The sequence below is a fragment of the Sciurus carolinensis genome, chromosome 12 (assembly GCF_902686445.1).
Source record: "Sciurus carolinensis chromosome 12, mSciCar1.2, whole genome shotgun sequence".
Classification (NCBI taxonomy): Eukaryota; Metazoa; Chordata; class Mammalia; order Rodentia; family Sciuridae; genus Sciurus; species Sciurus carolinensis.
This window is the reverse complement of record NC_062224.1, coordinates 23,175,150-23,196,874: the sequence shown is the minus strand read 5'-3', so window position 1 is coordinate 23,196,874 and position 21,725 is coordinate 23,175,150. Positions and strand designations below refer to the sequence as shown.

At 41.6% G+C, this 21,725-nt stretch overlaps 1 protein-coding gene across 2 annotated transcripts in view; it reads right to left on the bottom strand.

Annotated features, from left to right (window-relative positions):
• The window catches only part of Pip4k2a (phosphatidylinositol-5-phosphate 4-kinase type 2 alpha), a 157,929-nt gene extending 136,410 nt beyond the window's left edge, over nucleotides 1–21,519 (bottom strand). Inside the window, exon 1 of one of the 2 annotated variants that reach the window (XM_047520478.1) lies at nucleotides 21,064–21,519. In XM_047520478.1, coding sequence (XP_047376434.1) covers nucleotides 21,064–21,207 — 144 coding nt within the window. In that variant the 5' untranslated portion in view covers nucleotides 21,208–21,519. The remainder of the gene's footprint in view (nucleotides 1–21,063) is intronic. The other variant, XM_047520477.1, reaches the window with a different exon arrangement.
• Between the last annotated feature and the right edge of the window lie 206 nt (nucleotides 21,520–21,725).

Below are 21,725 nucleotides of genomic sequence, written 5' to 3'. Positions count from 1 at the left end.
ATTTCTTGGTCTCAGTTTTCTCAGTTTTCTCATCTATAAAATGAAGGGATTGAGGCTGGGGTGGGGGTGATCACAAGTTCCATCTGGTTCTAACATTTTATGATTCTGGAAATGGGATCCAAGAAACAAAGAGAACCTGATGGAAGTGGTGTAAATCTGGAGTCCGGCTCCCCTTCATTTATACAACGTACTTGGAAATCTACAAAGGGCCATGTACAGGGGAGGAGTAAGAGAAACAATCTCCACACAGGGCAAGAAGCAGCTCCAGGCGAGTCTAGAGCATCTACCTACAGTCAATCTTACCTTAAAAGATCAGAAATGCAGTTTTTATCAACAAGTGCCACACATACCTGGATTTATACATTAATGGCCACACCTCACTCTTAACTCAAGATAGATCATAATTCTTCAGTTCATTTACAGGAGGATGCTATGGACATGGTATAAAAAACAAAACCTTTATCCAATGAGGTAGGATGGGGCCGCAGAAACATTTTATACTATACAGGGGTGTTCTAGCTTGTTCTCTCTGGGTAGAATACAAAAATTGTTTTTTGTTTGTTTGTTTGTTTGCGGTGCTGGGGATTGAACCCAGGGCCTTGTGCACTCTACCAACTGAGCTATATCCCCAGCCCTCAAAATTTGTTTTAAGGATGATTAGCACTGCTGAGTGCAGTGGCACATGCCTGTAATTTCAACGGGTCTGGAGGCTGGGGCAGGAAGATGGAGAGTTCAAACTCAGCCTCAGCAACTTAACAAGTCCCTAAGCTACTCAGTGTGACCCTATTGTGTGTGTGTGTGTGTGTGTGTGTGTGTATACAATACAATCACACATATATATAGTAAAAAAATAGCAAAAAAGGGGATGAGGATATGACTCAGTGGTACAAAGTTTCAATCCCTGGTACATTTGATCATGAAACTTAGTTCTCAGTTTCTAAGCTTCCATGGCAAAACTGTGATATATCTATTCTCATCTCATGTGAGGACAAATACTGGTTTCTTTTCATTCCCTGGTTCTGAGGGAAATTTATTATGAAGGGGATTAAGCAACAAAATGAACGACCTCAGTATATTAAAAGAGGACTGAGCTTATTGGTTATGCAGGACTACTTAATATCTAGTTCTGTGAAAGCTGAGGCAAAATGTGACACCGTGTATCAGAGTAACACAGCCCAGGTGTGTGGCTTTACCCTAGTCTGGTTTTCTACAGAGATCAGTAAATGGTTCCTGCTGGGATTAAAGGTGTCTGCCATCATGCCTGGCCTATATATTTTAATGGTAATTTTTAACGACCTCAATGAGTTTTTAATGAGAGCAAGTACTTGGTTAACATTTGTCTTTAGTGAATTCTTTAAAAACTTGTGTATTATGAAACAAACAAAATAATTCATTATTAATAAACATTCATATATCAAAGGCACATGCTCAAATTTTTCTGATGAGATGCACAATAAAAATGGACACCTGTAGGTAAATTAGTGGTAATCAGAATATGTCTTTATTTTTCCCAAATTCACAAAAAGTGACACTCTTACAATCACTTATTACTTAATTGTTTCTCCAAATACAAACAATATTTCTTTTAATCAAAGGATTTCCTAGGAGTGGGTGCAGGTATATCAAGCAGATATAACCATTTCACAAACCAAAATATGAGTTGTTTTTCTTTTTTCTTTTCTTTTTTTTTTTTTTTTTTTCCTTGTGGTGCTGGAGATTGAACTCAGGGCTTGTGCTCTATCAAGTGAGCTATAACCCCAGTCCCCAAAATATGAGTTATTTCTGCCTCAGCAAATTCAATATATAAAATATTTCATCCAACCACCTGTTTTATCTTATAACTTTTTTCCTAGTTATAAAAGGACTACACATTCAATATTTTTAAAAAATCAACCTACAAAAAGATGAGTACAAAGTGAAAAGTCTTCTGCAATCCCCCCTCCCTCCTGAGATATATGATATTTTGAATCCACAAGGTGTTCTCACTTATGAATTAGTCACTTTGTTTCAGTACACCAGCCTCGGACAAGGTGTGCAATGGCTAGAGTGTTTCAATGTACAGGTACATCATATCCTATTAGCCCAAATATCCCACTGATGGTTATTTCTATTATTTTCAACTTGTGTATTATTATATAAAAAACTGAGTTTGGCGTTTTGTTTGAGTTTCTGAAGGAAGCAGCTTATGTGGGTCCATTCAGTTGTGCCTAACAGTTACAAGTAAATGTTTTCAGCTTAGCTCATAAATCAGGACAATTCCACATCCCATCAGAATAGTCCTTTCTTCTTATAAATGCCCAAACTGAAATGAGTTCTTAAATGGACCTTTGTTTTGTAGGTTCAAAATTGGAAATATATTTATTTTAAATTAGCATTTGCTCATTCTGTTTAACAGGAAAGCATTCCCATTTGAAATATCGCTCTATATTTAAGATTCTTGCAACTCTTGCAGAAATTTTCCACACAAGAAAACAATGCACTTTTTCAAAAATAGAAAGGATATGAAAGATTTATATCCATAATTTTGTTTTTAGTTTTAAATTAATGAAAAATTACATACAGTTCATTCATACTGAAAAGTCTTCTACTGCCCAATACCTATTCAGAATGATCTGTTTTTTGTCACTTAATAATTTTAAGTAGCAACAGAATAAGAAATAATTTTCTATTAGGTAATCATCCAAATTAAGTATATATTATCATCTTTTATAAAGAGTCCTTAAATTTTCTACTTAATTTGAGCTTTAAAAAATGAAAATCAATTAGAATTCATTTTAAAAGAAATTATTACCAAAGGGCTAATTTTAAAGCCTGCATACTCTAAATAGTCAGTAATTTAGGCCCTCTGAAACCGGCAGCAGTAGTTACTACTGTCACAATAAAATAGATCCACATACAGCAAGTGACGGTTGCTTGGGGTAGCTTTGGTTTTGTATGTATAACCTTTCCTTCTTTCTAAGAGAGCTCTGCTTTTGTTCTTTCAGCTTTTTCAGTGTTCTCACGAGGTTCATTTTCTTCAGTAAAAAAGAAATGGTACTTTTCATTAATGTTAGAATTAAAAACCAAAAGTACTTTCTCCTTTCCAAATATCTCTTACCTACATAGACATAAGCCTGGGCATGAGTTACCTGGCAAAGAATCTCCCTCCCCTACCTGGCCATGCTAGGTTTCAGGATGGTTCTGAGGTCAGCAGAGGTGACTGACATATTTATATCAGATGATGCTGAACACTGTGGACACACACAGAATCAAGCCCCAAGCCAACCTATAGGACCACAGAAGGGTGATAACCTCTGAAAATAAACACAGAAAATAAACACAGACCTGGGTGGATGGCAGGTTACACGTTCTGAATGGTTTCAGCTGAATCATCCATAGGTTAAATCTAATGTTAAGTAGTCAGACTGCTGACTGGTTGCTATACACTTACATTTGTGGAATTCTGCTTGCCATCAAATGCTTTGGAATGGGTACAATATGAGCCACATGGGGTATGGCCAGATGTAATCAGTGTGCACCAACTAGGCATCTTAGCCTGACAAATCACCAAATTTCAGCTAACCTACACTCCTACAGTCCTGCCCCACCTCCACCTCGACATAAGACTCCACCATAAGATTCTGGACTTACAGGAAAGTATATAAACAAATATCTAAAATATTCTTTATGTTTCAGAGAAGCAGAAGAATCTAAAGCAGAATGAAGAAAGAAATTGTGAGCAGCGGATCAGGTGAAAGCTGCTCCCCTTCAAGGGCAACCTACCCAGGAGCCACAACAGCCTCCAGCCAACACCACTCATCACCCATGTGTGCACCTTGTTTTGTTGAACGGGTAAAACCTGCTCTAAACAGAGTTTAAGGGTGCTGTTAGTCAGCTTTCTGCCACTGTGATAAAATACCTGAGACACTCAAAAAGAGGGGAAGGGTTTATTTTGGTTCATGGTTTCAGAGGTTCCAGTTCATGGCTGCTTGGCCTGGTGATTTGGGCCTGTGCAGGCACAGTACATCATGGTAGGAGCATGTGGTGGACGAAGGCTGCTCACTTTCTATGCCAAACACTTGAACTTCTCACCTGGGTGCAGGCAGCACCTAATTTTTAAATGGGTTGTGTCCCAAATATGGTAAGTTGGTAAGTTGACTGTTAATTTCTGTGGGAAATGTATTCCAAGTTCTAATACTGTGGCAAAAGCCTGAGTTCTTGGTTCTGAGAGAGAAGAGCCAGCTGAAGAGAAACTTTCTCCTTACATTCCTGGGCACAGAGACAAATTCTGGGAACAAAAGGGAGTTGCTTACAAACACATATAGAGGTTAATTTTGGAGCATGGAAACTTAAGAGTCAGGCACACCTTTGAAAGATCTGAACACACCCAGAGTGAGAGAAACTAGAAGAATAATGAGGTCCAGCAGGTGGATGATCCCCAAGGAAACTTTAAGGGTCCACAAAGAAATCCATTTTCAGGGTGTAGGCCAGCGGTGCACCTGCTAGCATACATGAGGCCCTGAGTTTGATCCTCAGCACTGAAAAACTGAATAAAATTAAAATGAATTTTCTGCTGTTTAGAGGAGCATCTTTTTAGTTTTTTAAGCTATAGATCACTTGGCCACAAAGCTTTCCCCACCTCTACACCTCCTTTTCCTTGGAACAAATAACCAACAATGACTATAGTTTCTCTGAGAGGGTTCCAGCCTGAGCACACAGTTGTTCAAAATAAAATGTGAATGCAAAAAGTTTCTTTTGTGATGCAATAAATGTATTCCTGAAACACTTTAAGTTCTGCAGGTATACTAAAAAATTCAAGCAGACCATAAAAATAAAATTAAAAAGCTTAAAAATATACATACCAGTTCTCAAAACTTCTTGATTTCTAATAAATGTAGAATGGGCTTTAAAAACACACAGATGATCACTTGAAGGAAGGAATGTAAGGAATAACTGAGTTTCTAAGTTATATAGATTAGAACAAAATGCCCCAATATTGAAGAGAACACTGAAAATAGGACTTCCAAGAGAGCACACCTGGAAGTGAAGTCAAGTGGAAGAATGGAGATGGATGAACAGGTGTGCAGTCTGGTTTCTGACCTGGTTTACTGCTGGGCTGTGTTAGTGTTCTCTGCATCCAGCTGCTGTGACCTGGAGGCAGACTGTGTATGGTCCAATTCCTGCATCATATGCTACATTCTTGGTTTACCATTCTTATGTTTAAATACAGAAACAGGTATTCAGCAGAATACATTTTCTGAAGTAGATTCAAATTGCAAGGTGACTTTATAAATCCCACTTTCCTTTCCTCTGTCTAAACACCTCCCTAAAGCTTCCTCCAAAATACCTACACTTGAGAATTTGATATGAGAATTAGTGGATGCTATGACCTGAAAAAGCAGGGCCAAGAGGGGCAGAGGCTAGCACACAGGGCACCGCTGTGCTCATCAAAAAATGAGTCTCCTCTGTGCAGCCAAGTTACAAAAAAGGTGACTCTCTATGGCCAACACAGCCCCTTGCCACGGTGTGCAGGTGGCAATACTCATTTCAGTCCCTGCCCATGATCTACTTTCTCCAGTCTCTTCACCAGGTTAAATTCCAACTCAATTCCTAAAGATCCAAGATTCCGCTCAAATACCAGTAACTATTCCCAGTTTATTAATTCTTTGCTGCCTCAGAGCATCTTTATAAGCTATATAATCCTGGGTGTTTGTGCAGAGTGGATACTGTGCCCAGGAAGACTTCGAGGCTCTGTCCATGGAGGTGGTGCTCAGCAGCCAGCTTGCACTGCAGGAGACCCTGCTTCTAAAACCACAATTAGCTGGATCTGGGTGTCACCAATCCTTTATCTCTTAATACATCTGAAATTAGTGTTCAAGGCAGCTAATTATGACCTGAATGTACCTGGATATGGGGGCAAATGAACTTAGGAACTGCAAATGTGCCATAAAAACCAAGATTCTCAGAGAAAAGGTTCATGAAAAGTGATGCAAAGATTGGAGACAATGCTGCCCCAAGAGAAAATGAAGGTGGAACTACTTTGGATCCTCTCATTATCTCACAGTCAAGCTCAGCTGAGATTCCTGCCCTTAAGCACCATGAGTTATCCAATAGCTCTCCCCAGATGCTTTCCTTTAGCTAATCCGACTAGTGTGACTTTACTTCAAACGAAATGAACTTTAAACAAAGCACTTCTGTTACTTCGACAATTTATCACCTATGTGGGTAATTCCATGCCTATATCCCAGTTAAGATTGTGATTTTTTCCTTACAGGCTGTTTTCTCATTTGTCTTTCTCTAAGACCTTGACCAACATCTAATATTTAGTAAATGGTCAATAAATTTTTGCTGAATCAATGATAACAATGCATCCACAAGATCTTTTTAAGAATATTCTTTGGAGAGGTATAAAAAATTTTTCTTTATCTGATAAGAAGCTTCAAGTCAGTTTTGAGAAAAGCTATGCATTAGGTTGTTTGCCAATACTGGTGATGGATTTACCCAGCTCACTCAGTGTTCCCCTTTTAACCACCCACCCATAAGCACCCAGCTGGGTTGAGGGGGAGGGAATGTAAGGGATTGTACACTGAAATAAATTGAAATACACTCAGAGACCTTATATCCTAGATCTTCTTGAATACTTAAATAATCTCAATCTTATTTCAATACAGATTATTAGTTAAGAATAATTCTAACTATCTAGTCATTTGATTATAGCAATTTTCATGTAAATGTACACATGCATACATTAAAATATCTTTAGATAATATCACATGTCAAAAAATTTTAATGATCCAACTAGAGCATATATATATATAAGCCCCAAACTGGATTTTTCAGGTAGGCACAGATCCTATAAAATACCCTAAATAGGGTTGGGATTGTAGCTCAATGGTGGAGCACTCTGCTGGCATGTGCGAGGTACTGAGTTCAATTCTCAGAACCTCATATAAATAAATAGATAAGTGTCCATCAACAACTAAAGAATATTTGTAAAAAACACTATATGTAATTTGGAGTTTTGTCAGTTAAAAGGCATGCAGAGAGTGAGTTGTAAAGTACTGGTAAATAGAAAACATTATACCTAAAGAAACAGATTAATTTTGTCCACAACACTGATAGGCAGAAGGTGACTTAATGATCCTTCTACTATATGATCATCAAATAATAGGGCAGGGGGTACTAATCTTAAACATGTCTAAGGGAAAACAAGAGAAGGTCTTAGTTTGATTTTAAGAATTCTTTTTTTAAAGGGCTTTATAGGAAAATGAAGTAAGCTAGTATATAAGAATACTTTAAGACAAAATCTCTAGTCTTTGGAGATAATTATCCCTATAAATCTAATTATCCATGCCAATGGTTATAAAGTTAGAGTACTCACCTACTCACCAGAATAGTTAGCTTGAGAAAGAAAACATTCCCACAAACTCCATCCTTAACATCTACAGTGTACGAGAGCACACAAGAAATAAAAGAGCTAGCTGAGAATTACATATGGATCATCACAAACTATTCATACTATTGGAAAATACCTTTAAAAAAAATCAGCTATCAGTCATTGGTAGAACTTTATTAAATGAGGAACCAGGGGCTGGGGATATAGCTCAGTGGTAGAGCGCTTGCCTGGCACATCTGAGGCACTGGGTTTGATCCTCAGCACCCCATAAATAAATAAATAAATAAATAAAGGCATTGTGACCATCTACAAAAAAAAAATTAAAATGAAGTACTAGATAAGTCTGCATCATTAAACCAAATCTTATGGATCTATGAAGACTGTTGACCTCAAATGCTGAATTATCCTCAAATGCTGTTTATAAACTAATATCTGTGAAAATTTCAAAATAGAAACTATAATCATTTCTGCATATTAGTAACATAAGTGTAGAGTACGGATGGTAAGAAACCTATTTAGGGACTCAAACTAGAAACCCTGGTGTTACCTGAAGCTCCTTTTGCTACAGTTCAGATGCTGAATGTCCCTTGAGGCCCATGTGCTAAAGGCTTGGTCTCCCTGGTGGTGCTATTGAGAGGTGGTGCAACCTTTGAGAGGTGGAGTCTTGTGGGAGGTTTTCAGGTCACTGGGGTGTGTCCTCAAAGGATTTTGGGGGAACCCAGCCCCTTCCTTTCTGTCTTTGCTTACTGGCCATTGAGGTAGGCAATGAGCTCTGCCACACACCCCAGCCATAACCTGCTAACTTGCCATAGGCTGAAAGCAGCAGGGTCAATTGACCATGGACTGCAACCTCCAAGACTGGGATCCAAAAGAAACCTTCTCTATTTATATGATTATTATCCAAGGAATTTTGTTATGGTAACAGAAACCTGACAGACACACCTTTCTATCTGTTCCCTCGAGTCCTCACCGAATGCAGTCGGTTCTACTCCTGAAATATCTCTGGGCACATCTTTCTTTTCATTTGCCATACTGCCCACGCTCAGGTTCCCATATCTCATATTCAATTGATGGCATGACTTCCTTCCTTGCTTCAGTTCCTCCTCCTGTCCCAGGGACTTCCCTCACTAATCCACCCTGGGGAAGGCCCCAGAACTGTCCCAGGGCTCTGACCTGCCACCACTTGGTTACTGTGTGTCATCCCTCCTCCTAAGAAACTTTGGTGCTGTGTGGGGGTGTAGCTCAGTGACATGGCACTTGCCTAGCATACATGAGGACCTAGGTTCGATCCCCAGCACCACAAAATAACAATAATAGTAATAATAATAAAATTAAAGAGAAGAAACTTTGGTGCTAATTTCCAATGCTGCTAATAGTGTTATTCAGATCAATGCTGCCACTGAAAACAATAAAACATTCAGTTTTTTCAGCTTTGGTTTTTCAGTTTTAGTTAGCTTTTTGTCACTGTGACCAAAATACATGAAAAGAACTAAGAGAAGAAGTTCACTTGGGGGCCATGGTTTCAGAGGTCTTTGTCCTCAGACAACTGACTCCCTTCCTCTGGGCCCACAGTAAGGCAACACATCATGGGGGAAAGGCCCAGCTGAGGAAAGCTGTTCAGCTCATGGTCAGGAAGCAGAAGAGGTGGAGAGAGGGAAGGAACCACAGGGAAGATGCACCCTTCCAGGGCATGCCCTCAGTGTCCACCTGCTCCAGCCATGTCCCAATCTGCCTAGAGTCCACTCAAACTAGGGTGGACTGGATAGGTTAGAGCTCTCACAATCCAGTTACTTCACCTCTGAAATACGTTAACGGGAGCTTTTAGGGGACACCTCATAATCAAACCAAAACATATTCTGAATTTATATATATATATATATAAACATCTTAAAGGCATCAAAGAGCTGGAGAGGCAGGAGAGAGTCACCCTGAAGTGAAAGGTGGTGAGAGAGCTGTAAGTAGTGATGGAAGTCACTTTGGCTCTGAGAGACTTGAGGGTCTTGTGGGTTGAAAAAAACAGTCAGAGCTTGGGGCCCAAACAAGATATGGGGTCCAATAGGAAGCCCTTTCTCTGAAAAGGGTGACACCCTAGAATAAGGGTGAACCAAAACTAAACTCATCCTACCCCCAGGGACCTGAAGCCCAAATTCATAGTTTTGGTCCCCAAACTTCCAAGTTATGTGTTTAGTTTCAAATGGTCAAGGTCTATAGTGCCCCTAGACACCTGATGAAAACAAGCAAACCTCTTTGGAGGCTCACACCTTCACCCTAAGACTTGAGAATCCTCTACAAACAACTGTCCAAGGGTGATGAGCAGCTCCTGGCCAAAATGAACCAACATACGTAGCAGTGAGGCGCTGTGAGAAAGAACCAGCAGCGATAATACACCAAGACCCACAAGAGCTGGAGACACTGGAATGGTCACTCTTCTTCAATGCTTATGAAATTTTAAATTTAGCTGATGGCACACTTCTGCATACTGGACTTTTAGAGGGGCATGCCCAAAGCCATTAAAAAAACCCCAGCTATGGGAGCAACAATGCACTTTTGTACATAATAACAGACAGCTTAGAAATCATTTCAGTCTTCACACAGTTCCGTTGGTGGCCCTTGGGCACTCTGACACCATCTGAGAGAAGCTGCTTATTCTCTGAATCTTCCCTGTTCTGTTCACAAGGCAGAGTTTCTGCATGGTCTGTAAACATAAGCTCTTTCTTTGGCAGGGGCCTGTGGTTACCCCACATCTCTTATCACCAACTCGCAGCAAGTTTTCCCCACTCTCCAATGCAATGCACAACCTGTTCAGCAAAACACTCAAAATACTGTGCTCAATCATAACAAAAATAAACTTCACGCGTTGGTGAAAATTTAATGTGGAAGGGTGTTATGGTTTGGATGTGAGGTGTCCCCAAAAGCTCATGTGTGAGATAATGTGAGATGGTTCAGAGGGAAAATGATTGGGTTGTGGGAGACTTAACCAATCAGTGAATTAATCCCCTGATGGGATTAACTGAGTGGTAACTGGAGGCAGGTGGGCTGTGACTGGAGGAGGGGGCCGTGGCGAGTGGCTTTGGGGTATACATTTGTATTTGGCCAGTGGAGATCTCTCTCCTGCTCTCTGATCATCATGTGAGCTGCTTCCCTCTGCCACACTCAGCCTCACCTAGAGCCCCAAGGCATAGTGCTGGCCTTCTATGGACGAGACCCCTGAAACTGTGAGCTCTCAAATAAACTTTTCCTCCTCTACACAATTGTGCTGGTTGGGTCTTTTAGTCACAGGGGTGAAAAAGCTGACTAAAACAAAGGGCTCATGGTGTGCCAGTTGCGCACTAATGGGCCACTGTATGCAGTCCAGCTCATTTGTTAAACAATATTTACTGAGCACCAACTATGTAAAAGTACTGTTCTAGGTGTGGGGCTACAGTTAGTTGTGTGGAACTTACCATTCTAGTTGGGAGAGAAAAATAATAAACGTGTAAACAGCTCGGTTTCAGATAGCATGAAGTGTCACGGGAAGATAAGGGGGACTATGAGAGTAGAGGAACTTCCTTAAATGACAAGTCAGAGAGGGGAGCCACTGAGCTGAGATTAAAATACCAAAGAGGGGCCAAGCACTAAAGATCTGAAGGAAGAATACTCTAGGTCAAGAGAAAGGTAAATGCAGAAGCTCTGTGGATGTTCTGAGTTGGTTTTATTTAAAGACCAGAAAAGGATCAGCGTGGCTGGAAATCGGAGTAATGAAGAGACAGCGTGTTAATGGGGGCAAAGAGAGAAGCAGGGACAGGACAGCAAAGTCTTGCCGGTCATAGGAAGAGTGTGGGTTTTATTCTGAGTGCAACAGGAAGCCTTGGGAAGGTTTACCCGAGGAAGTGACCTGGCATATACACATTTCAGAAAAGTCACTCTGTCACTGCTGTATAAAATTTGGATGGAAGGGTAAATACAGGTAGACCAATCGATATTAAATAGTGTTGGGGAGAAGAGGGTTTAATTAGAAGCCAAAAGTATGCAGATTCAAGACACAGTCATAAGGAAAAGGGAAAGCCTGGCTGGTGCCTAGGTTTCTGGCTGGAACACCTGGGGAGATGGTGGTTCATTTACTAAGAGGAGGAAGACACTGGTTTAGAGTATATCAGGGTGGGGCAGAGGAGGCAGAAGAAAACAAGGGTTCTGTTTGGGACATCTGAGATATCCACTCGGGATTCACATGAAGATATGTGGTAAGAAACTGAATGCAGAGCAGAAAGAGAAGTGAGAGCGGAAGATACAAATTTCTCAACCATCAGCATAAAAGGCTATCACAAACCCTGAGACAAAGATCATGCAGGTAGAACACACGTAGTCGTGAACAACCACAAACAGAGTCCCGCGACATTTCAACACTCAGGAACTGAATAAAGGAGGAAGAGTCTGATAAGGCACCTAAGAAGGAACGGTCAGCAAGGCAGAAGGAAAACAAAAGCCAAAAACAGAGGAACCAACCTGAATCAGAACACATGAGTGTCACTAAAGATGGAGAGAAGAACAGCTTCCTGGGAGTGGGGGTGGTGGGGGGGCGCTGAAAGCTAGATTGGGACAGGTTAAGGAGAACAGGGCAGGTGAATGGGGCAAAACATAAGAGGAGGCAGCAGAGAGCCCAAGAGACTGAGTGACACTACAGTGAGAGATGTGGCATTTAACTTTGTTTTAAGACGGGAGGTCTCAGAGCCGGGAGCAACAGTCGCAGGTGCTGCGACCACGGAAATAGACTACAACACTATCCAAATTCAGCAGCCATGAACCATACATGTACAGGCACTTGATATGAGAAAGTAAATTTAAATTCTATTAAATGAAATCAAAGTAGCCATGTGTGGTTAGTAGCTACCAAACTCGATGTCTGTGGACTGGTGAATTCGGCAGCCCCAAAGTCAGCAGATTGGGTGGTGGGAAAGGCAGAAGTTGAAAGCTTGTATTTGTCCAGTGCTTTCTAAGGTAGGAATCAGCAGAGGGGAGGACAAAGGGACAAGACACGGCAGAAGAAAGGGGGAAAGTAAATGATTTCAGAGAGGACAGAACACACGAGGACCTTGATGGCTCTTCCCTAGGAAACAGCTACTCAGCCCTTCCAGGCTGGCCTCAAACTAGTTTTTCAACCATCTCCTTACCATCCCCCACAGTTCACCCCTGTAGTCCTCAATCTTCTCAGCTGTAGAACCTTGGTTTCCCTGGAACCTGCATTACCCTGTACATATTATATTCAGTGTTCCAATTTAAAAAACAAAGACAACAACAAGGACAAAAACAAGCCACTCTGGATGAAGCTGAGTTTGCAGCTACCCTCCCCCAGCAGCCCAGCCTCCCTCCCACCTGCCTCTGGGGCACAATCCAAAGAACCCTGGGGCTTGAAACCAAAGACTGCCCTAGCCAGTGCCTGTCCAAACTGCATGTGCTTACAAATTGCCCATCTAGTTAAACTGCATTCTGTTCCAGTAGGTCTGCAGGGAGGCCCGAGACCCTGCATTCCTAAAAGCTTCCTGGGTGACGGCTGATGTCACTGCTCTCTGAACTACATCCACAGCACAGGGCTCACTCTACTCCCCTTACTACTGCTGCTGTCAATCCCTTTACCTCATAATACCTTCCTGTGTCTTCTGCACCTAGGAGTCTACTTCATCTTCAAGGTTCTCCTCAGGGTCACCTCCCCTCAAGTCTTCTCCAAGTCTCCCAAGTGGAAGCATGATATAGCCACTGTTACCATTTGGTCCCCATTTCCTACCTAGCTCTCTCTCATTGCTCCAGTTGCATAGCCTTCCTTATAGTTTCCTGGACATGCCAAGATGCCAAGCAAGTGGTAGCCTCAGGACTCTTGCACCAGCTGATCCCACTGCCTAAGATGCTCTTCTTCCTTTTTTTTTTTTTTTTTTTTTGTACCAGGAATTGAACCCAGAGGCATTTAACTATTGAGACATATCCCCAGTCCTTTTAACTATTTTATTTAGAGACAGGGTCTTGCTGAGTTACTTAGGACCTCACTAAGTTGCTGAGGCTGGCCTTTAACTTGCAGTTCTCCTGCCTTAGCCTCCTAAGCCACTGGGATTACAGGAATGCACCTCCACACCCAACCACTCAATGTCTTCTTAATCAAGGCCTATACACTACTCACCCTATTTCATACCATTCACCTCCAGCAGTCTTGATTCTCTAGTTAATTGTGCACATATCTATCATATTAAGAACTTGCCAAGTTCCAGTAATTATTTAGTCATTTCAGAAATACAATTAGTCCCCAACATACAGTTTTTCACTTTCAGTACACTACCAATAAATTACAAGAGCTATTCAACACTTCATGATAAAATAGGCTTTGTGTTAGATGATTTTGCCCAACAATAGGCTAATGTAAGTGCTCTGAGCAGGTCTAAGTTAGGTGAGGTCAAGCTGTGACGTCTGAGAAGTTAGGTGCATTAAATGCACTAAAAATATTTTCAACTCCTGGTTGGTTATCAGGAGGTAAACCACACTAAGTAGAGAAGCCTCTATGCTCATTTAATCCACCTAACAAACCTCTGCAGCAGATAATATTTTACATCCTTTCATAAGTAAGGAACCAAAAGGCTATATAAATAACTTGCTGCAGTCACACAGCCAACCAAGCACTGACTTCAGAGCTCAGATCTTAACCACTTCCAGTGGAAAACTATAACACAGCATTTAAAAGCTCGTCTGTAGGTAAGCTGCTGTTTTAAAACTCCTAAAAACACGTTTCATGAATAGGTTATATATTGATTCTCTACCCACATGCTTTGTGCCTAGCAATGATTTTCTTTCTGTAAAGGGAAAAAAGTGTTTTCATGCAGCCCTCACCCCATATTGATAGCTAATAATGTGTCCATCCAAGAACAGCTTTTAAGACTGAGAATAGGAAAGAAAAGACACGAGTAGCTGGGGCAGCCCAGCCTAGTGGCTAAGGGCATGGGTCTGACCCCCACCACAAAATAGGCATTGTCTGTCCAGCAGGAATGAATTCAACCTGCATGTGTTCGGCCCGTATAGTATTCTTCCTGGTTGTGGCAAGCTCTCTCCCATTTCTTACCCCATAGCACCCTCATCTTATTCTTTCAAGGGTCCTTAACTGCCCACAAGTTCTTAGAGATCCCAAATAGTCCCTGTATAGAATTTGGGGGTGTGTAAACTTGACAGGATGAAACCTCTATTTTCTTTAAGAGCATTAGTCTGAGAATGGGTCCATGGCCTTCACACAATTTTAAGACTCCTCAACACCAAAAAGGAAAGGAAAGGTAGATAAAGGTGGATATAGGAACCTTGGTAGTCTAGGGAAGAGGAAAATAAATCTGGCTAGGAAAAGCAGAGGTGAGAAAGATAGGGCCAAGGAGAACACGTAGGAATTCCTAAATTAAATGGCACCTTTCACTTTTCACTTCTAATCTTCTAAAAGAGGGGCTACCTCTACTTCACTCATTCATTCCTTATCTTTAAGGTTTTACATACACACACTCCTGAATCAACCATTCTCAAAGAGCGCATCCACAAACATGAAGCTCTCAGCATCTAATTCTCCAGCTGCCTTGCTGAATTTTCTCTTGCTTCTTCTTCTTTCTTCTCTGACCTTCCCTCAAAGTTGTCCCTATTGTTCCAACCTCTCCCTCGAAGTTCTAATTTACCCCCATAGCTTTAACCACCAACTCTGTATGAACAATTCTCTATTCCAGCCCTTGTTTTGCTCCTGAGCTTGAATTCTACCTTTCAACATCCCATGGTATATTATAACTGGACTATCCACCCACCATCATCTGCAAATCAAAATTTCTTAAATTATAAAAGAAAAATGTTTATATCCTCCCAATACACAATACCTTCTCCTAACTTTTCTAACTCCATTATGGGGTCCCTGTTCTTCTAAAGACTCATCACATACAGTCAGGGGACAAATTCTGAACATTTCTCCTTACTTTTAAGCTATTCCTTCTACTGCTTGGCTAGTCAAAGTGCAGCCCACAGACCAACAGTATCAGCATCACCTGAGAACACATTAAAACATCCCCATCAGACTGGAATTTTAAAAGCCCCACATGATTTATATGATTTACATGTATATTAAATTTGGAGAAGCACTGGTCTGGTGCTTATTAACACGATACCAGCATGTGAATTTTATCCTTTTAGGCATCACCTACTAAATACTTATTATGTGTCAATTACAGTACTAGGCCTTAAATATTATTAATCCATTTAACCTCAAAATCATCACTGTCCCTATTTTAAGAATATGTAATGCAAGGTTCAAGCAGCTAAAAACCTTTTCAAAGAGCCCATAAATGATGGAGCCAGGATTTGAAACTAATCTGACCTACCAAACTGCATCGATTCCTATGAATTCCAAAATTTGTATTTCAAAATGTATGCTAATTGAATTAATTACTTGGATTGAGTGCATTTTTGTCAACTTAAGGTACATTTTGTTGGTTTATTATAATTCTTGCAGACAATCTTTCCAAAGGCACAGCAGATCCTCTGGCCTTGGGGAGCATTCTGAATACTAAAGTTCATGCTAAGGTATCTGATAATAGAGAAGAAACTGTATTCCGTCCCCTAGATACATTTCCATGTTTTAGAGCATTAAGTAACTTCCCCCAATAAAACTGCATGTATGTCTGCTTAGTGTGCTTCTTTCCTCTGAAAAGGGAAGAAAAAATAGTGTGAGCAGACTAGTTCTTGAATGAATGGTTCATTAGATTCCTTTCAATGAGTTTCTTCAAACTATTTTTTATTTTGTCATTATATTATATTGTCGATAAAATTTCATAGTCATTTACGTCATTTTAAAACCCAGTTTTCTTCTTTTATTTTTTTTCAGAGCCCAAATATGAACCTATGAACCTAAAAGAAATCAAGAAATCACTATTTCGCCAATATGCTATTCAAGTCCCCATCTTTGCTGAGAATACAACACAAGCTACGGATACTCTACCTGGAAAACTGTATATTCTCAATTCACAAAACCAAGGCACCATGTTGGAAGGCTGGCCCTTATAGATCTCCAAAGGCAGGACTCAGAGACATCAGGATAACTACAACACAGGGCTAAAACTGCCTGCCAGCCCTTTCCCTTCTTTGAGGGCTCTTTCCTAACTCTCCCAGGCAGATGCTGCCATGTTTTCATATCTGTTCTTCCAGGGGCAGGTTACAAGTGACCCCAGACCAGGCAGAATCTTTCTAAGGGAGTACATATGACAAAATGGGAATTTCAGAAACCATTAGTTCCTTGGCCTATGAAGAATGAAGTCAAAATGGACAGGAAAGTTCCAAAGTCCCATCTTCTCATGATTTTGATTACTCATCTGCCCTTCTACTGTGATAGACCCCCCAAATAACTTATTTGATTTAAATAAGCATTACATCCTCCACAATTTCTCTATACAGATGATGAATGTCTTTCTTTGGCTATTTAAATAGGGTTTTAAATACTAATTTCTAAAAGCCTCATATTTCAGTGTATAAAAATCTTTTAGAATATCTATTTAAAACAAGTCTTGGCTCAGATCATTCAACATGCTCCACACACTATTAAAATATCATTTTAAGAAGCTAACCGCCTGATCATTTTTAGTTTAATTCCAAAAGTAACAAGATAAAACTGCCTTCTTAAGTCATCTTTTCCTTTATGTATTCAATTATATTCTCGGCTTAAAATACTTAAAATAAAAATTGGCACTGGTCCATTCACTGATGGGTATTTTTAAGTTAGAAAGCAGTAACGTATCAAATTAACCACACAATGGCAGGCTTATTGTCGACACTGAGCATTGCCCAAATCAAGATTTTCATTACCACTGCAATGGATTTGTACATTTTCACTTTAATTGCAAGTTTTTAACATTTCAATCAAGTAGACTTTGACTTAATAGACTGTAACACAGTCCAACTACAATCAATCTAGCAAACGCTTACTTCACAATCTCTTAAAATCACCACAGATTTCCTTCACCTCTAGTCAAGACTTTGAAAACTCCCTGAATGCTGATGCATTTGCCAGCTTATCATAGTAATGCAACTTTTACTATATTCTATTACTTCTTCTATAAGTTCTAATATGACGTCATGCGCCTACTAGGCTGTAAAAGTGGTTGAATCTGAAATTAGAAAAAAAAACTTAGAAATCATTCAGTCCAATAACCTCACTTAACAGATACACTGATGCAAAAACAGCTTAACACACCAAGGTCAATAGTAAGAATTAAAAAAAGAATTAGAACACAGATCCAGTGAGATTTTTACCTTAGCAAGAGAAAGATGCCCAATCATACCATAAGATGCTTACATGATAAAATAAATATGCAGTTTAGCACTCCAAATTTATGGTTATTTCTAAATATTTTATAAACAGTCCAAAGAAATTTTAAAATAACTTGCTGTATAAATCATTTTTCATTAATTCTGATCACATTAGAAATATAGGACCAGGCACAGTGACCCATGCCTATAATCCCAGCAGCTAGCCGGGGAGGCTGAGGCAAGAGGACCTCAAGGTCAAAGCCAGCCTCAGTAACTTAGTGAGACCCTGTCTTAAAACAAAAAGGACTGTGGGGCTGGGGTTGTGGCTCAGTGGTAGAGTGCTTGCCTCACATGTGTTCAACGGGGTTCAATTCTGAGCACTGCATATAAATAAATAAAATAATTACTGACAACTAAAAAATATTTTAAAAAATAAAAATAAAAAATATATAAAGGGTTGGGGATGTTGCTCAGTGGTTAAGCAACCCTGGCACAAGAAAAAAAAAAAAAATGTAGGGAAAAAGATTCTGTCTGATACGAATTATCTGTTCCTTCTCTACTATGCTTTCTCAAATGTCCCCATTCATGTTCATATTCACATTCACTAAGCTCACTGATTCTTTTTTTGAGATTTTCAATCATTTGATCTTTTTTTATTTGTTCTTTTTAACAAGATAAAACTGCCTTTTAGATATATATGATAGTAGACTGTATTTTGACATATTATACATACGTGGAGTGTAACTTATTCTAATTAGGATCCCATTTCTGTGGTTGTACATGATGTGGAGTTTCCACTGATCGTGCATTCATATATGAACATAGGAAAGTGATGTCCAATTCAGTCTACTCTGTTTCCTATTCTCACTTACCCTCCTCCTCCCTTCCCTTCATTCCCCTTTGAGCTTGCAGATTATTAATACTTTGGACAAATTTATCTTCACATTATTCTGTAAACTTTAGTGCACAGAAGGTCATAATAAAACATCTGGTACCACATATTGTCACCTAAAATGAAATCAACCAGATTTCATCAATCATCATTTATTTCAATCATCCATGTGCTTGGATTTCATCTCTATATACAACTGCATTCTCTTTTAAAAAACAATATATTAATGAAAATAGACATCTGAAAATAGTCCGTGAAGCAGACCTTTCGTATGTCAACTTAGAGTCTTCAAAATAAAGATATCTGGACAAAAATATGAGAGATGTTTTAGCAACTTTTCCTACAGTGGCTGGCACTATATGTGCCCAATATATATTTACTGAATGAATAACATGCTTACATTGTACACTATGGAATCTTCAGTACTCTGGCTGTATATACTTAGGAATGCTAACTTCTCTTAAGTAAAAGAAAATAACACTAAACTTACTACCTAGTAATCATACATGATTTTTATAAGGTTAAAGTAGTTTCATAGTATTCCCAATTAGAAAGAAACTCAAAAAACAAATGTAGCAATTCATAAATATAAGGTAACAATATAAATGATTACAGTAAATCATGCCCAGTTATAGGCTTTTCTAAAGTAAAATGGAATTCAGACTAATTCCCAGAGAGCACACATTTTTTTCAGCAGCATATTGTTGACACTTGCTTTACTAGATCAAATCCAGAGACACAAACACTCTCTGGTCTAAAACACCAGAACTCTAAAACAGATAAAAAGGATCCATAAATATGAGTAAGTACTAACAGTACATGTCCTCTTTTTTATTATAAGGTCCTACTCTAGTGAAGGGACCTTCAACTAACAATATAACAAAAAAAGCTTACCAAAATTAAACAAAACTAAATTCTAGACTTATTATGTAGGAAAAGTTTCATTTCATTTTGTTTTAAAACTTAGGGGAGTTCTTGGGCAATAATATATACTGTCTTAACAGCTTAGCTTACATTCCTAAAGGTTAAATTGTCAGGACCTTAAAATGAACTTCAATGGAACTAATTAATCTGACAGAAAATAATAATTTATCAACTTGAAAAAAGTCACTCCATATAAACACAATCAATTCTAATATTTTTCTCCTTCTCCCCAACTCAGTAGGGAAGAAAAATGCATTTTTTAAAAAACGACGCTTACAAGCCATTTTAAGCAACTTTGTTAATTTGGGAGTGAAAACACACAAACAACAACAACAACAACAACAACAACAACAAAAAACATGATTTTCTGTCATTTCCTTTACGCTGAAAAGGACACACCGGCATCCATCGAAATCAAAAGCACAGAAAGCAGGCTTACACTTTTCCTCAGATGCTAACTGCAGTGGGTAAGGTCACGGTCAAAATTCACAAGCTCATTTAAACTTTCATGGCTCAGCCAAAAGCTCCTATCATGTTTCCTGATCCTGTATCTAAGTAGATTAAAACTGCTGGAGTTTCTCGCTGTAATATCAGCAGGAGACTATTTCAGACCCTCAAACCGCAGTCCGCATAGCCCACAGCGGCGCACCTTCCTCCACTCCTGGCTGTGTTAAACTAACCTTTCCAAGGCGTTCTCCTCCGGCCTTTTAAACAAACCCCAAAGCGGATGCAATCAACTCAAGACCACCTTCCATCCACGTCCGCCGGGACCCCTCCAGCTGTCACCGCCCCAGCCGCCCTTCCGCAGTCGGTGACTTCTGCCTGGCTCCCCAAGGAGAGGGAGGAGGTGTGAGGAGGAAGACTCCCCGCCAAGAGCTCTTCAGCCGGCTCAGTGGCAGCGCGATGCGGGAGAGGAGCAGAGAAGATGCTCAACACCAGTGCCATATTTACACTGGCTTTTTCTTTGCCAAAAAGCTCCTCGTGTCCACTAATATTGCCTTTAAAGGAAAAAAGGATCTAAGCACTAAAGCTGTAGCCCCAAATCTAGCTCTCCAGTAGTCTCACCTCTGTCCTCCCCAGGAGGTTCTGAACCTGCCCTGCCTGGAACAGGTACACCTGCCCTCCCACTGAGGACACCGGCGGCCACACCGCCCCCCGCCCCGAAAGCAAGGGAGCGATGCCTGTACTCGGTCCCCAAGCAGCCTCCGCTGGGTCTGACAGCCGAGGAGGAGCTGTGCCCCACACAAACTTCCCACTTCCCTAGCTGCTGGGACCGACCCGCGGATGGTCGGATGGAGGACGGCACTGGCACCCGGCGCAGGGCTCAGATGTAGAGGAGACCTCTCATCCCGCACCCGGTTCCATGTCCAAAGAGGGCGCAAGTGGCTCGGGGCTGCCCGGACAAGCGGGCGCCCGTCCTGGGGCTAGGGGCACCAAGGCGGGTGGGCAGCTCCGAAGGCAAGAAGCCTAAGGGCTGGGGACCCGCGGACCCAGCCGGCTTGCGCTCCCCGCCCCGCAACAGCTGCAGCGGGAGGCCGAGGGGGGCGCGAAAGAAGAGGAGAAGGAAGGGGACTGCGCGCCGCAGCCAAGCCCTTACCGAGTGGTTTACCCCCCACATCAGGACGCTGAGCAGCGGGTCGCTGGCCCGAAACAGCTTCACTTTCTGCGCTACGAAGTGCTTCTTCTTGGTCTTGGTCTTGCTCGCCAGGACGGAGGACCCCAGGTTGCCGGGGGTCGCCATGGCCGCCGCCTCCGTCCCCTCCGCCGCCGCGCTCCCGAGGCCGGGGACCCGCCCTCTCTACACACCGGCCCGGGGAGGCAGCCGCATCCCCTCGGCGGCGGCCCCGGAGCTCAGTGCCCTGCTCCGCCCGCCGCCGCCGCCGCTGCCCGCGTGTTCAGCCCGGCGCGGCTCACTGTGCCCGCTCCGCCCGCTCCGCCTGGCTGGGGCAGGAGGCTGCGCTCGGCTCGCGCTCGGTCAGGCTCCCGCGCCCGCCGCGGCTCCGCGCTCAGCCCGCGGCTGGACCAGGCGCGCCGCGAGCGGCTTCCGCGTTGGGCGCCGGCGTCATGACGCAGGGGGCGGGCGGGCAGCAGCAGCGGCGCCGCCGGGCGGGGCGCGGCGGCGGGACCGTTAGGCTGCGCCCTCCGCCTCCGCCTCCAGCTGGGGCTCCCGTTCCGCGGCTGCCAGGCGGCCGTCTGTGCTCAAGCGAGCTCGGCCAGCAGCTCCTGGCCCGCTTGGGAGGCCTCGCGGTGGGCGTGCAG